We start from the raw sequence: 14,240 nt of genomic DNA, 5'->3' as shown, positions 1-14,240 counted from the left end.
AGGAATGTTTCCGTTTTGCTAAACTACACCTACAGTATCGTTAGCCGCGGTGGCGAACAGACGCAAGTGAAACTAAAAAATATACACAATGTTAGTCTTTAAGATTATTATTCTGCAGTTTGGTCAATATAATCTAAGGTGGAGAAATACATAATGAACAGAATGTACCTTATAAATATATATATATATATATGTATTTATCTTTACATATATATGCATACATATATATACATATACATGTCATATATATGTATATGTGTATGTGAGAGTTGAGACATCTATGGGGAAAGTACAAAGTACAGATAACTAAATATCTGCTAAAGTGAAAGTTACTTCAGAATGATTTTCTTCATTCATAACTCTTCTCCACTCTATTCTTTACGTTTCTTAAATCAGAGGTGACCAACATAGGGTCCGGGGGCCCTACAGAGTCCAGAGAGGTTGGGAATTTTTTAGCTGATTTGACTTTGTCTTAATTCTTTTGTGCTTAAAAACAAAACAAACATAAATACTCTAGTTTAATCTGAAACTGAAAAAGAAAAAAAAGAAAAAATCTACAGCAGGGAATCACCTGGGGTTGCCTCAGTGACCCCAGGTCCATGCCTGCGGCCCTGCAGGAGAAACTGAATATGTTTGATAAGTCAAATTATTTATACTTGTCCACCAACAGTCACTTCCCTCCTCAACAGCTGACTCATCAGCCTGCAGTCCTGTCTGGACGACGTGTTGGTGGGGGATGTGATAGCACCAGATGTCAGCATGTAATAATAGCCCACATGCCCCATGGCCTCCTGGCCTCACAGGCTGAGGCCTAGCATCCACTCTAATCCACACTGATGTCAATTTTAGCATGAGACCCAACCCCAAGATGTTTTGCGGGCATTTCTGCCTGAGCCTTGTTTTACACTTGAGACATCCACGACATTCTGTCAGAAGGAAAGGTATGAGCCGTATATGAAAGAGCAAACTGTAGGCAGTAGAAGCAGCAGAGTCAGAGTCACGTCTCTGTCAGCGCCTACTGCTGAGAGTTAGACAGGACTTCCTGTGGAGTGTGTATTCAGTAATATGTGTCCAAATGGAAGACAGGTTTAAATCCAAAAAGTTTTTTTTTGTTTTTTTTAAACTTCCGGGCCAACTTCTTCTACGTTGATACTCAAGTCTTATTACTTAAAAAACTACAAGAAGATGTTTTATAACAAAATGTTAATAAAAAACTAATAAAAAAAATCTAAAATATCATGTAAATGAGGTCAGAGACACTAAACTATGAGCAAATATAGGGCGCAAGCTTGTTGGAACTTATTAATCACAGCATCACCTATAAATTGGAGTAATATGCAGTCTTTTTTTAAAAAAAGGGTGGAGTTTCTCACTAGTTTGTACTTCCTGCAAAAATGTTTGTGACAAAGTATTGTCAGGTCATTAAAAAGCAAAAGGAAATTTATATATATTTTAAATAAAGGAGGGAGTCAGTCATATTTCATGACTGAATGTTTACCTGCAGCAGTAAAGTTACAGCAGTTCAGTCATGCAGGAGAATGCAGTTTTATAGGTCTATAAAACCTCTGCTTAGACAAATAAAAAGTTTGTTATGGCTACGGTGCTGGGATTAAGGAGCAAGTGAATGTCTGGACCAAACAACATTGATAATCGTTAGCAAATTAATGGTAATCTAAACTTAATAACATTGTTCTATTAGAATTAGTTAGTGATAAAGATACATAATTGTAGACAAAGCTATAAATGACAAATCTTTGGTTTTTCTGTTCTATTTCCTTGATTTCACATTTAACCGATAAGAAATTGTTTGATTTAAAATGGCTGGTGGGTTTGTTTTGTTTTCCAGGCACGTTTCAGGGTCAGTTCACTGGTGGGATGCGACATGGCTACGGCGTCCGTCAGAGTGTTCCCTACGGCATGGCCGCAGTCGTCCGCTCCCCTCTTCGTACCTCCCTGACCTCCCTACGCAGCGAGCACAGCAACGGCACCGTTTTACAGCAGGACATCCCCATCATCACCACCACCAACGCCTCGGGTGAGGAGACGCCCGTCTCCACCCCGACCCAGCTGGGACCCTCTCGAGGAGGCTTCGCCCTCACCCTGCAGGTGGATCCAGATGCAGTCAAACCCAAGAAGAAGGGTCTGTTTCAGAGGAGTTCTCTGTTGGGAAAGCTGAAGAAGTCCGACTCCAGCACCTCGCTGTCCAGCCAGAAGAGCAAAATCAGCTTCCTGAGGACGGAGTCAGCTCTGAGCTCCAACGCCAGTGACACCAACTCCACCATCAGCATAGACGAGAGCCTGGCCGGGGCCGAGGACTTCCCCCCGGTGGAGGCAGACATCGATGCCACCACCACAGAGGTCTACATGGGCGAATGGAAGAACGACAAGCGATCGGGGTACGGAATAAGTGAACGGTCAAGCGGTCTGAAGTACGAGGGCGAGTGGCTGAACAACCAGAGACACGGGTATGGATGCACCACCTTCGCAGAGGGAGGAAAGGAAGAGGGCAAATACATGAACAACATGCTGGTGAAGGCCATGAAGAAGAGAGTGATTCAGCTGAAGCGAACCAAGATCAAGCAGAAGGTGGAGCGAGCCGTGGAGGGAGCTCAGAGGGCGGCGGCCATCGCCAAGCAGAAGGCAGAGATCGCAGCCTCCAGGTAAGAAGGAAATATGACGACTGTTGAATATATTTACTAGTCTATATCTAGACGTATGGCGTCTATGAACAGTGCCACTTAGTGGTATATTAGTGTAATTCCATAACTTTCTTACAAAGTTCTACAACATATATATATATATATATATATATATAGAATATATATATTTGGAGTTGCAGAACTCAAATATACCTTAATATTTTGCATATTATATAAGTTATTCAAATCATACACAGGTTATATATACATATATATTCACATATATGTGATACACATATATTCATGTTTCATTTAAACATTTGATATATATACACATTTGCAATATATATGCATCTGCAAACTTTTTAAAATTTCAAGCGGATCCGTTCTACTCTGCCGATCAAAATCACAGAAACGAGGCTAATACATAACGCCAATATTGTCATAGTGTTTGAAGCCCAGAATTTTGAACCACTTGTTCTAGTCCTAAAATTGTTCTTGACTAACATCGTGCTGAGCTGCTGCTCAGTGAATAATGCTTCATGTTTCTGCACTGGAACATCAGTTCTTCACATTCCGTAGTGTTCTGTTTACTGCCTTACAACTAAATCTGTAACATAACAGGTGGCTTTAACCAATCACACGGCAGCACAGAGGGACGGCAGGTGTTTTTATTGGCTCTTCTGCTGCATTCAGTTCTCGTCACTTTTGTTGCTGCAGCATTGGAACAATGGGATGCAAACATCGCCACGGGGTGATGTGTAAAACCTATCAATATCAGCACGGAGTTTGGTTTACAGAAATGAAAAAAAAAAAAAAACAAGTGCCTGTGGTCACTGATTAGAGAACTTAGAAAAATAGAATAGAATAGAAAATAGAGACAGAGGGTCTTATCACTGTAGATTCAAGGCCTCCCACAGTGGTTTTGTGACCCCTAGTGGTACTGTATGGGTGTTGAAATCTTCTTTTGTTTGTTTTAATGTTTTATATTTTACATCTTATAGGTTTTTTTTTCTTTTCGAAGAAAGGGACACATAATGAGAGCCAACACGGAGCAGCAATCATAAACTCAACTCTGTCTTTGACCGTACAAGGTGTCTTTGTCCGCAGTAAACGCCATCACCTGAAATAAGCTCATTGTTTACAGCAGTGGGGGCTGACACACTGCAGAGCCGCAGCTCGGCAGATAGAAATCTAAATATTGTGTTCAGAGTATAAGCACTATATGAGAGTTATGGGTCCGAGTGCATCTGCCCGTGGCTGGGCCTCACCTACAGCAACGAATAATTAACGCTAATTACAATTAATTGGTTTAATGTAATTGTCAAAAAGGCCGATGTTAGAGAAAAAAAAAGATTTACGTCAGTGTGTCGTCTGACTGGAAGCATCTGCAACAGAGCTTAAAGCTTGGCTCATTCGTTCTATCCTCAGTACAGTCAGTGGTAGAATATCACTGCACTGTGATATTTCTACTCAGTCAACTGACTGTAGACAAGCTTTAAAAACAAAAAGGGTAAATAGAATACGGTTACCGTAGTTGTAATTAAAGCTAAGTAAGAACCTGTTGTTCTCGCTGTCAGTTAGACCGTAAAACTTAAAGCCTTTATTACACAAGCAGCGTGGACATGACACATCTGTTCCTGGCAGTGGTTTCCTCAGCCTGTGATCCTTTGGCAAATGAGCGCAGGGTTAAAAATACATGTCCAACCTGCCCACTGTTTGAGATGCCACACCAGAGGCCTCATCTCAAGTACGGCTCACTAAACGCTCACTGGCATTCAGACGTGGACATTGTTCTGTTGCGTGGGGCAGCAGACGGGTGTCTGGAGGAAAAGGAGGAGGAGGAGGAGGAGGAGGAGGAGGAGGAGGAGGAGAAGGACCTGTGTGACAGGACGGGGTGTAAATGACGCACACACACAGGGGCCCTGTGGTTACAGAGGAGCCCTGACTAAATATGGACAGGCGCGCTCCTGCTGTATCACAATCACCAGGGAATGCGACAGCTGATTATCCCCCCCGGCCCCCCCCCCCTGCTTTCAAACTTCCATCTTTCCTGCCCAGTCACAAACACACACCCAGTGTCTTTTCTTCCCCTGAATGACAGAGGCTGGCTTTGGTTATAGCATGTGTAGCAAATCAAGACGTGTCCGAGCAGCACGTCAACAACAACAGCAGCTCCAACTGCTGAGAACAACAACTTGTTGGCTGACTTTCTTCCCTCTCTCTCCCTCTCTCTCCCTCTCTCTCCCTCGGTGAGCTCTAGCTCTTCTTGACAGCAGCACTTCACAGATCACAGATCCCGCGTCAGCAGCGGTGTCGAATGGTTCCAAGGATATAAATATGACACGGTTCATAAGCAAGTGCTCGGGTATAAAGGGGTTAGTGTATATATGTACCACACCTAGCTTTAGTTGTGCGACTTGGATTACATACTGTACTGCTGAGATGAGCATTTTGTGCTGCGAGCCATCTGTGGGTCACAACATTTGTAAACAAAGTTCATTATGACTTCAGTGTGGGACTATGTGTCTCTTTAAATGAATGGGAAATAATGACACACAGAGAGGGAAATGTTATCAAAGAGGAACTCTACAGACCCTGGTGCTCACTCTGTTATACAATATCATTTTATTATTTTATAACAAGGACTTTATTATGTGGTCACACTCCTACTCTACTGCCACCATCAGGCTCCTGAGCAGTACTTCAGTAATGGTCCTGAGTCTCAGTGTAATCCATGATGTAAATCACGAGGAGAAGATCAAATTAGTTCTCTGCGTTATCCCATCCACAACATGGGAACACAGAAACATGTCATAAACATGTGCGATCTTAACAATATAAATGTGTAATATTGACCACTTGATCTGACTTATACACAAACTGAAGAATGCATCTTTTTTAAAAATGCAGTTGAATTTTTTCCACATTTTTTCCAATCATCCCCAGGCCAGAGTAAACCTTCTGACGGGCTGTTTCTGGCCTAGAGCCGTATGTTTAACACAGTTGATCTAGAATATTCTCTAATCTGATATCGTCAGGTGTTAAAGACTGAGTTGAGTCTCCTTCTGCAGCTAATGTCTCAGGAGACCACAGCACACCAGGCATCGCCTTAAAGGCCCTTAAAGCACATGGGGTATTCAGGTCACAGTGTCCAATATCATGTCGGTCTCAGAGGAACACAGAACGACCTGCACTAATCTGCCTTCATTTGTGATCTACTCCAAAGTCAAAGTTTGTGAAATTCTATTTGTGTACACACATATTACGTCTTATAGGATCAACAAAAAAGGGGGAAAAAAGTTTAATTTATTTTAAATTAATATTTAAAATTAATAATTTAGTTATTTAAATCAAAGGGCTAAAATAACAGCAGTTTGATTTACTATCTTACTGTATGAGCACAAAAAAATTTGCCGCAAAAGCAAAACTTCTGAAATTCAGCAAATGTAGCTCAGGCTGTACCAAAGTATTTATGAAGTTAAAATGCCCACAAATAGCTAAAAATGTGTCAAGATGTGACTCATGGAAACCATAAATGTTGTGTGACTGGAAAATAATTTCCATCCATCCGATTCATAGCCCCAGGTCACATGAAACAACATTTCACACTGGAACATAGAAGCCCCTGCAAATAACTAGAATATAGTATATAAAAAAACAGCTAACATTTAGCTCATTGATGTTGACCAATTTAGCAAGAAAAGCTGCCATTTAAGTAAAAACATACCATATCAGGTAAGGGAAATAAAACAACTGCAGCTAAAAGCTAGCCTAAATAGCTAAATAAATGAATAGGAAAGAGCCATTTCTATACATATTTAACGACACTTTGAGTAGCCTCCATGTGATGCGTTAGTTTAAGGAAATAGTGCAGAAATGAATGTAAGGTAGAACCACGAGCCCATGCCAAGTGTTAGCAATGTGCAGCCCTGAACGTGTGCTGAAGGTTAAAACACTCATTTACTGACCAGTGCTGACATCGTGATGGCTCCGACACCGACACAGTCTTCATCCTGTAGTCGGTTTGAAGAGATCTTTTTCTGCTGCCTGCCCAAAAACCTCACACTGTAAAAATAGGTGGAAAGATAGATTTAGGTTTGCAGCATGGAATGTATGAGAAAAAGTCAAAAAGTTTCAAGACGTATTTCAAACTCAAACGTTCATCATCGTATTTATGCCAAGCTTTTTCAGCCATATATCATATATTATATATATGTATTCCCATAAGATGGTTTGTTTTTTTCAGAACGGTTTCCTGCCTAATAGCAGCAGCTGTCGTTACGACTAAATCATTTTTTTCAGTATAATTTTAAACGTGTGACTCTGAGAGGACAGGGTGTGGACATTTTCGGAGGAGGCGGTGCAGAGAGTGCGTGGACAGGTGGAACTGGTCAGTATCAAAAAGGGAACCCCAGGAGCCTGTAATTGTTCCAGTGGGAAGCAGCGTTCACACTGAGTCTTCGAGTGGACCACGGGGTTATTTTCAGCTCAGTGTAAAGTTGCAGTATGTCAAGTATCCACGGAGTAATCACAATCAGTAATTCTCAGAGCCGACAGTCTGATACTCCTTCTCGGCCTTTAAAGAGTCACGAAGCTAAATCTCGATCATTTGGATTTCCAGTGCGTTCTTTGCAACGTTGAAGGATGAGACAGGTTGGACATTGCATCATCGTTGGTGTCTCTGTAGGCGATCAAAAGAAAACTGACTCCTTGACTATTTGAAATGCTCCGTAATATCACAGGGGTTTATTTCATGCGACCACGGTTTGCCAGTAACTTGGCAACAAAAGCTCGTTGTCTGAGGTCGATAAAAACATCATTTATTTTTGTTCTTCCCAACAGCAGGCGAGCACACTGCCTCTCTTGATAGCTAATAATACTAGCGATCCATGTGATTCGCAGATCGGCCCCTTTGGCCTCCGTGTTAACAGAGTGACTGACATAAACAACCTTTATGAGGAGCTGTCCATTTAATGCTCGTGATAACGGAGCAGAAATAAAATTAATGAAATCATGAAGCAGTTTGATGTAATGACGTTGATCTGATAAAAGTTAGATAATGGAGAATTCATATATATTAAATCCCTTAATGAATGTTGATATATGTACTATATGACTTTATTCTGTAAAGTTGATGATAAATGTGTGTAGTTTGTGAAATGTAAGAAAACATTTTATATCTGCTAATTTATTCACCACACATTCAAATGTTCTTAAACGGACCTGTGGACACTGATATTTGATAAACTCAAGACTATAAAAATTTGACACAGATTACACTGACTGTGTATTATTATTATTATTATGTTTTTTATGGTGAACATGGACAAAAATATATTTGCTGTGGGAAAAAAATAAAAAATAAATAACATGATGGAATAAATAACCAACAAATTTGAGCAAAATTATAATATAATAATGGATTAATAAATGGATGGATGAATGGATGGATGGGTACTTTTTCCCATTCTGCTTAAATGCTAAGCTAAGGGTATCTTGACTGTGGTCAACAATTTCCCTCATGTCGCTGAAATGTAAACACTCTGTACATTGAATCTGATCCTGTTTATTTTAGTTTATTTGAGTGTAAATGTTGGTGACTCATTTCTAACTCTGTACATCTTCACCCCACAGGACGACTCACTCCAAGGCCAAGTCTGATGCAGCTGACCAGGCAGCTCAGGCTTCCAACAGTGAATCCAGTATTGCCAGGCTGGTTGCCAAAGAGCTCTCCCCTTCCTTCTACCAGCCAGGTCAGTGGGTGACAGAATTTAAAGGAAAAATTCCCTCTTTTCCCACCCTTCTCTTTCTTTTTCAAAATTAAAGCAAATGTGGAGTAGTGGAATCTAAATGTTCCTGCTATCCCTGGAATGTTTGGGGGGGGGTTTTATCAACAAATGTAAAGATGGGTAAAGATTCAAATCTTGCTGGCATTCAAAGGTGGGCTCCCTTTACAGGATAAACAAGAGCTGCAGTGCTAATGCTGTTGAGGATGGTTTCCTTCATTTGCTACATTCATACCTGCCTGAAACACACAGCACTTCATAGTTATTGGTGTCGTAGTAGGTACTGTATGTGTGTGGTTTTCCTTTGAGGAAAACAGTGAGACGTTGTGAGTCTTTCTATTTGGACGTGTGCATAGCTCTGGATCATTCATCTGAGGCCGGCTGCAAGATTAGTCGCATTTGTATGTCTAAAAAAGGAACATCTTATTGGGCTGAAGGGATCGTATCAGTTTCATGCGGAGGCTGGCAGCGCACATTCACACCGCAGCACAGTAGCCATTTTGGAGCCTCTTCAGTATTCTCTGTCCTGTTTGTATCTTAGCATAGAGCTTATAGCAGACAGACACAGGAAGACATTAGACTTTCTGAGCCAGTGCCCACATTGTGTCCAGTGCTAGTCTGGCTGAGTTGTGCGATGAGTCCCTAACCAAGGAGATCACAATACGAGCTTGCATCACGAGTCGGTGTGTGGGCACAACAACAACAACAACAACAACAACAACAACAACAACAAGACCCCAATTTCAGGAACAAACACAAAGGCTTGAGAATATTTCATCTCATCTTCCAAAAGGACGTTTCACTTTTGCATTGAATGTATATTGTATAATATATTGCTGTAGAAAGTCAACACACCATGTAATAAGGCCAACTCAGTATTTCTCAAATAGTCGGGGCGAGACCCCCTGGGGGGGCGTAGTGAGGTGCCATAATTAAGAATGATGAATTATGAAGAAAATGGCATTCAATTATAAAAGCTTATATACCTGCAGTATGTGAGGACAAATTCTTTGGATAAATATTCATTTTAGCGAACCTCTTCACTTCACAGGTCCTGAGTATCTGAAGAAGAGGGCGTTACTGGAGATCGTGGACGGCAGTGAGAACCCTGACACATCCCTGCATGAGCCCCTGTTGGCTGAAGAGGAACCTCTGCCTACCCCACCTGAAAGCCCACTCATGAATGAACTGGACAGCCTCATGCCAGGCTCATCACCAGGTCGCACCCCCTCCCCCAGCCCAGGCATCATCTGCAAAGAGGACCCCAAACTTCTCAGTCCAGGGAGCTGTAACGAGGACAAACCCATCAAAGGTGTCAGTAAAGCTAACAGCAAGCCCAACAGTCGGCCTACTACACCTTCAGCCTCTGCTACTGCTCCCACTCTAGCTGTACCTGAAGGAGGAGGGGCTCCCAGCAGTCGTGGGCCCACCCGCACCCCCAGCCGTCACAGCAACAAGAATGAGCAGGGCTCTGATCTGGAGATCAAACCCCTACAGAAGTTTGAATCCCAATCCAAAGCTCCAGATGTTTCTTCTGCTCCCACCGCCTCTGTACGGAATAGCCTCATCTCTACAGATGAAGAAGAAGCATCACTGCCCTCCTTCAAATCACCCAAGGCTGCCACTGTGGAGCCCAAAAGCACAGAGCTGAAAACCGAAAGAGCTTCATCACTTCAGGAGCGGGTGCCTTTGGAGAACAAAGTAACCAGGGATGTGAGCAGGTCATCCAGCAAAGCAGAAGCAAAGCCACTTCCAAAGCGACAGCCTAGTCCAGCTCCATCCCCAAAACCTACACCCGTCATTGAACCTAAAACTGTACCCAAGCAGGTAGAAGCCAAACCCATTGTTGCCAAACCTGCTCTGAAGTTAGAACCCAAACCTGAAGCACGGCTCAAGGCCTTGGTGTCCACACAAGGCCATGAGATGACTTCAGATTCTTTGGACCAAGAGGTAAAAAAGACATCATTTTTAAAATATCTTAATTCTTTCATGACCAAGAGCACATAAGTAGAACATATTTTTGCCCAGCTAGGATTGCGAAAAACATAGCTAACAACTAATTATTTTAATGGTGCCTCCTGTGGCAGCCTGTGGTAGTTGCAGGATGCAGATCTTAGAGCCAAACTGAAGTCATTTAAATATAAAGACATATTGACTGACAGAACATCATCACACAACAGTGCTGACAATAATGAAAAGTGATTACACAAATACCACTTGGTTTGTTTGAACTGTTTTGTGTGTTTCCTGTCAAGGGTCCGAACACCATCATGATATGCATGGTCATCCTGCTCAACATCGGCCTGGCCATTCTCTTTGTACACATTTTGTCATGAGACCTTTACCCTCACCTCAGGTAATCTACACCCACTGCAGCATGTCCAAGAAGAAATTGTAATAATATTTTTAAGAATATCCATAAAGAACAGTGTCTTTTCCCTGCAGGTCAACTTTATTGAAGATGGAAGGTACGTATGCCCCCTCCTCAGAATGGACCTGGAATTTGACAGAGACCACTGAGGAGCGAGGCCAGAAGGAAGGGATGAAGGGAAGAGAAGGGAAGGGCATCACGCAGACGACCACTTTTCTTCTGAAGGTTTTTGTTCATGTTATTGTATGAGGACAATTAACGTCTTTTCTGAGGTCAGAGGAACTTAAGGACATTGGAATTGACAGGGATGATTCAGTTCATGCGAAGTGTATGTTTGAATGCCGTAGTGTGGACAGCGGTGTGGCAGGTGGAGCGTTGTCTTGGTGCTTAACAGGATGAGCAGGCTAGCCAGGAGTTGTTTATTTAAATAAAGAAGCTTTCACTAAATAACTTAGAATGTCCGTCTACGGAGAGGCCGGCGCACGTCGGCTGCTGGCTCTCGGTAGACCATTTAGTTTTGTCACAGCATATGTGTGGGTTTGTGTCGGAGGCTGAAGAAGAAATGAACAAATATACAGACTATATTCTTTTCACTGTGCCTTCTACTGCAGCAGACAGGTGGAGGACTAGGGAGTAATAATAATATCTGTTGGTGTTGCTGTTTTCATCATCCAGCGTCTAGTATGTGTGAGTGTCAACTGACAGGAACTGTTTTTAAATATTCTGTAACATTGTCGTGTCACCTTTTCTCCCTTGACTGTCTTAAGAAAAATACTCCAAAGCTTCATCCTGAGAATTCTGCGTTGTGTTGTCCACTGGGACATGTTTTTTTTTTTGTTTCACCACATCACCTTTTTGTTTGGGTGTGACAGCCAATCAGTCAAAGAAAAGGAAAGGAAGAGGAAGAGACACTTTTGTTGTGTATGTCGTGCACTACTGTTCAGCATCCAGACGGTTTGAGATGAGTGTTCTGTGATAAAGTTAGCATGCAGGACGTGAAAGCAAACGCTTTACGGGTTACTACGTGCGCCAAAACACTCCTGTAATGTTCATGTTTTTTAGGTATGTGTCAGTGTAGAAATAAACACCATCATATTCAGGTTTTGAATCACAGCCGAACAATAGTTTGTTAACTTTTGTACGCATGATGGCACTTTGTGAGTATGAATCTGTGATTTTGTACCGAGTGCAAATCTTTTCAGCATCTAAAATATTGTGTCGCAAGAGTTTATTGTCGAGAGTCAAATTTATTTCCCACAGGAGTCAGAAATTTAGAAAGTATATTTAACTCTGTGTCTTATATTGAGAAGAGCACCGTCCTGATGTGCTGCTGTTAAAATGCTTTTAGAAGGAACTGGCTTTTAGCTGATTTTTTTCTTTTTTTTTTTGCCTTTGAGTTTTCAAAAGGACACACAGACCATTGGTTGTAGATTTTCGTGTAATTAAAGAGAAACAAATTCTACAGAACGTCCAGAAGAGCCTTCTACGGAATCTCTCTTGGTTTCACGAGAACAACAGAATTGTTTTTAAATCAGCTGATGAGATAACTGGTGCAATAAAACTGATGCTTAGACAGAAGAGACTTTTACACTTTTCCAGTTATATTAACATTTTTAAACAAAACATTTGTGTTTTAATCTAACCAAAACCAAAGTTCACATTAAAGAAAATTTTAAAAAATGAAACCATGGTATGTCGTTTTTTTAAAAATCACAAAGGTCTTTTGTATTGCTCTTACTGTTAATTAAAATTTTTTTTGATTCATTAACTCTAAATTCCTGTGTAGTAAAAGCAGTAGGAAGTATTTTAGGCATACATCTGCTCCGTCCTCCTGGGACACAGTGTCTCTCTGCGATTCCTTAAACTATTTTAATCCACTCATATTGTTATAATTAAAAATAATAAGAAGTACAAACTCAAGTCAGTAAATCTGACTGTCGACAGTAAAACTTTGTCATTTTAAAAAGCGCCACAAGTACTTATATGGTTGACACGACTGCCCCCACGTGGCTAGACAAATGCAGAGACAATTCTTTCAATCTTTCTATCATTACGTTTTTTTATCACGTCAAGAGGATTGTTGGGTCAATCTATATAAATACTAAGAAGAGACATAAACCTGTACTAAAATTAACGTTTGCCTAAAATTCATTATAAAAAAAGGTTTAGACGAAAAGGCTCAGAATTACCTCAAGTTATTCCTGGAAGGCAATTGGTTGCAGGCACACCAGCAGCAAATGAACCTGAAAGGGAACAGCATTGATTAGAGTTTGTACTGACTGGGCACGTCAAAGTGAAACGACCAGTGTTTTGAACCATTTTCTCACTTGTTACAAACTCAACTTATGTCACAGCCAATGTGTAGAAACACCAACACAAACTCCCTGAAACAGTGGATCACATGTCAACCAATGACAGTTTTTTGTTTTTTTTTAAACATATTTTAAAAGTAGTCATCTGATCTTATTCTGGTTTAAATCTACAGAAACTTAATTTTGTAACTACAGGGTTCTAATTCAGTAAGCATAAAACTACTACATCTTGTGGAGGAAATGGCTCTCACTTGGAGGAAGGACATGTGCACCCATCATGTTATATTACATGGTTTGTCCTTTAGGTATAACACACATTAACCTGATCAGACAAGAAAAACAATGCTGTCAATTAATTTTTATTTTTTTTAATACAGCAACCAAAAGTATGACCATTAAGTACAATGCACTCAATCTGTACAATTAGTGCCAACATTGAAAGCTCTTGTGAAACAGGTGCAAAGACAACACTAATATTCCTCTCCTTCTTCATCCACCTCCTCCGCATTATCAGTTCCCACCTCCTCATAATCCTTCTCCAGAGCTGCCATGTCTTCTCTGGCCTCAGAGAACTCTCCCTCTTCCATACCTTCACCCACGTACCAGTGAACAAACGCACGCTTGGCGTACATCAGGTCAAACTTGTGGTCAAGCCGAGCCCAGGCCTCTGCAATAGCAGTGGTGTTGCTCAGCATGCACACAGCCCTCTGGACCTTGGCCAGGTCTCCACCAGGAACCACAGTGGGAGGCTGGTAGTTGATGCCCACCTTGAAACCAGTGGGGCACCAGTCCACAAACTGGATGGTGCGCTTGGTCTTGATGGTGGCGATGGCAGCGTTGACATCTTTGGGCACCACATCACCACGGAACAGCAGACAGCAGGCCATGTACTTGCCGTGACGAGGGTCACATTTCACCATCTGATTGGCTGGCTCAAAGCAGGCATTTGTGATCTCAGAGACTGTCAGCTGCTCGTGGTAGGCCTTCTCTGCAGAGATGACAGGGGCGTAGGTGGCCAGAGGGAAGTGGATACGAGGGTATGGCACCAAGTTGGTCTGGAACTCTGTCAGATCAACATTGAGAGCACCATCGAAACGGAGGGAAGCTGTGATGGAGGACACGATCTGAC

General features: G+C 41.7%; 2 protein-coding genes and 1 long non-coding RNA gene across 3 annotated transcripts in view; 1 reads left to right on the top strand and 2 right to left on the bottom strand.

The window, feature by feature from the left end:
* The window catches only part of jph2 (junctophilin 2), a 15,335-nt gene extending 2,856 nt beyond the window's left edge, over positions 1–12,479 (top strand). Inside the window, exons 2-6 of the mRNA XM_008318977.3 lie at positions 1,847–2,660; positions 8,277–8,395; positions 9,480–10,378; positions 10,684–10,784; positions 10,874–12,479. Of these exons, the coding sequence (XP_008317199.1) occupies positions 1,847–2,660; positions 8,277–8,395; positions 9,480–10,378; positions 10,684–10,764 (1,913 nt within the window). The 3' untranslated portion in view covers positions 10,765–10,784; positions 10,874–12,479. The remainder of the gene's footprint in view (positions 1–1,846; positions 2,661–8,276; positions 8,396–9,479; positions 10,379–10,683; positions 10,785–10,873) is intronic.
* LOC112487576 (uncharacterized) overlaps positions 1–13,292 on the bottom strand; it is a 17,571-nt gene extending 4,279 nt beyond the window's left edge. Inside the window, exons 1-2 of the long non-coding RNA XR_003050783.1 lie at positions 12,989–13,292; positions 6,611–6,707 (exon numbers count right to left, since the gene is read on the bottom strand). This is a non-coding gene — a long non-coding RNA (uncharacterized LOC112487576). The remainder of the gene's footprint in view (positions 1–6,610; positions 6,708–12,988) is intronic.
* A 162-nt stretch (positions 13,293–13,454) lies between these two features.
* Positions 13,455–14,240, bottom strand: part of LOC103385218 (tubulin alpha-1C chain-like) — a 2,578-nt gene continuing 1,792 nt past the window's right edge. The window contains exon 3 of the mRNA XM_025059147.1: positions 13,455–14,235. Coding sequence (XP_024914915.1) covers positions 13,582–14,235 — 654 coding nt within the window. The 3' untranslated portion in view covers positions 13,455–13,581. The remainder of the gene's footprint in view (positions 14,236–14,240) is intronic.

The sequence above is a fragment of the Cynoglossus semilaevis genome, chromosome 10 (assembly GCF_000523025.1).
Source record: "Cynoglossus semilaevis isolate Cse_v1.0 chromosome 10, Cse_v1.0, whole genome shotgun sequence".
In the NCBI taxonomy this organism is placed as follows: Eukaryota; Metazoa; Chordata; class Actinopteri; order Pleuronectiformes; family Cynoglossidae; genus Cynoglossus; species Cynoglossus semilaevis.
The sequence above is the reverse complement of the archived record's forward strand: the minus strand, read 5'-3'. Positions and strand labels throughout refer to the sequence as shown.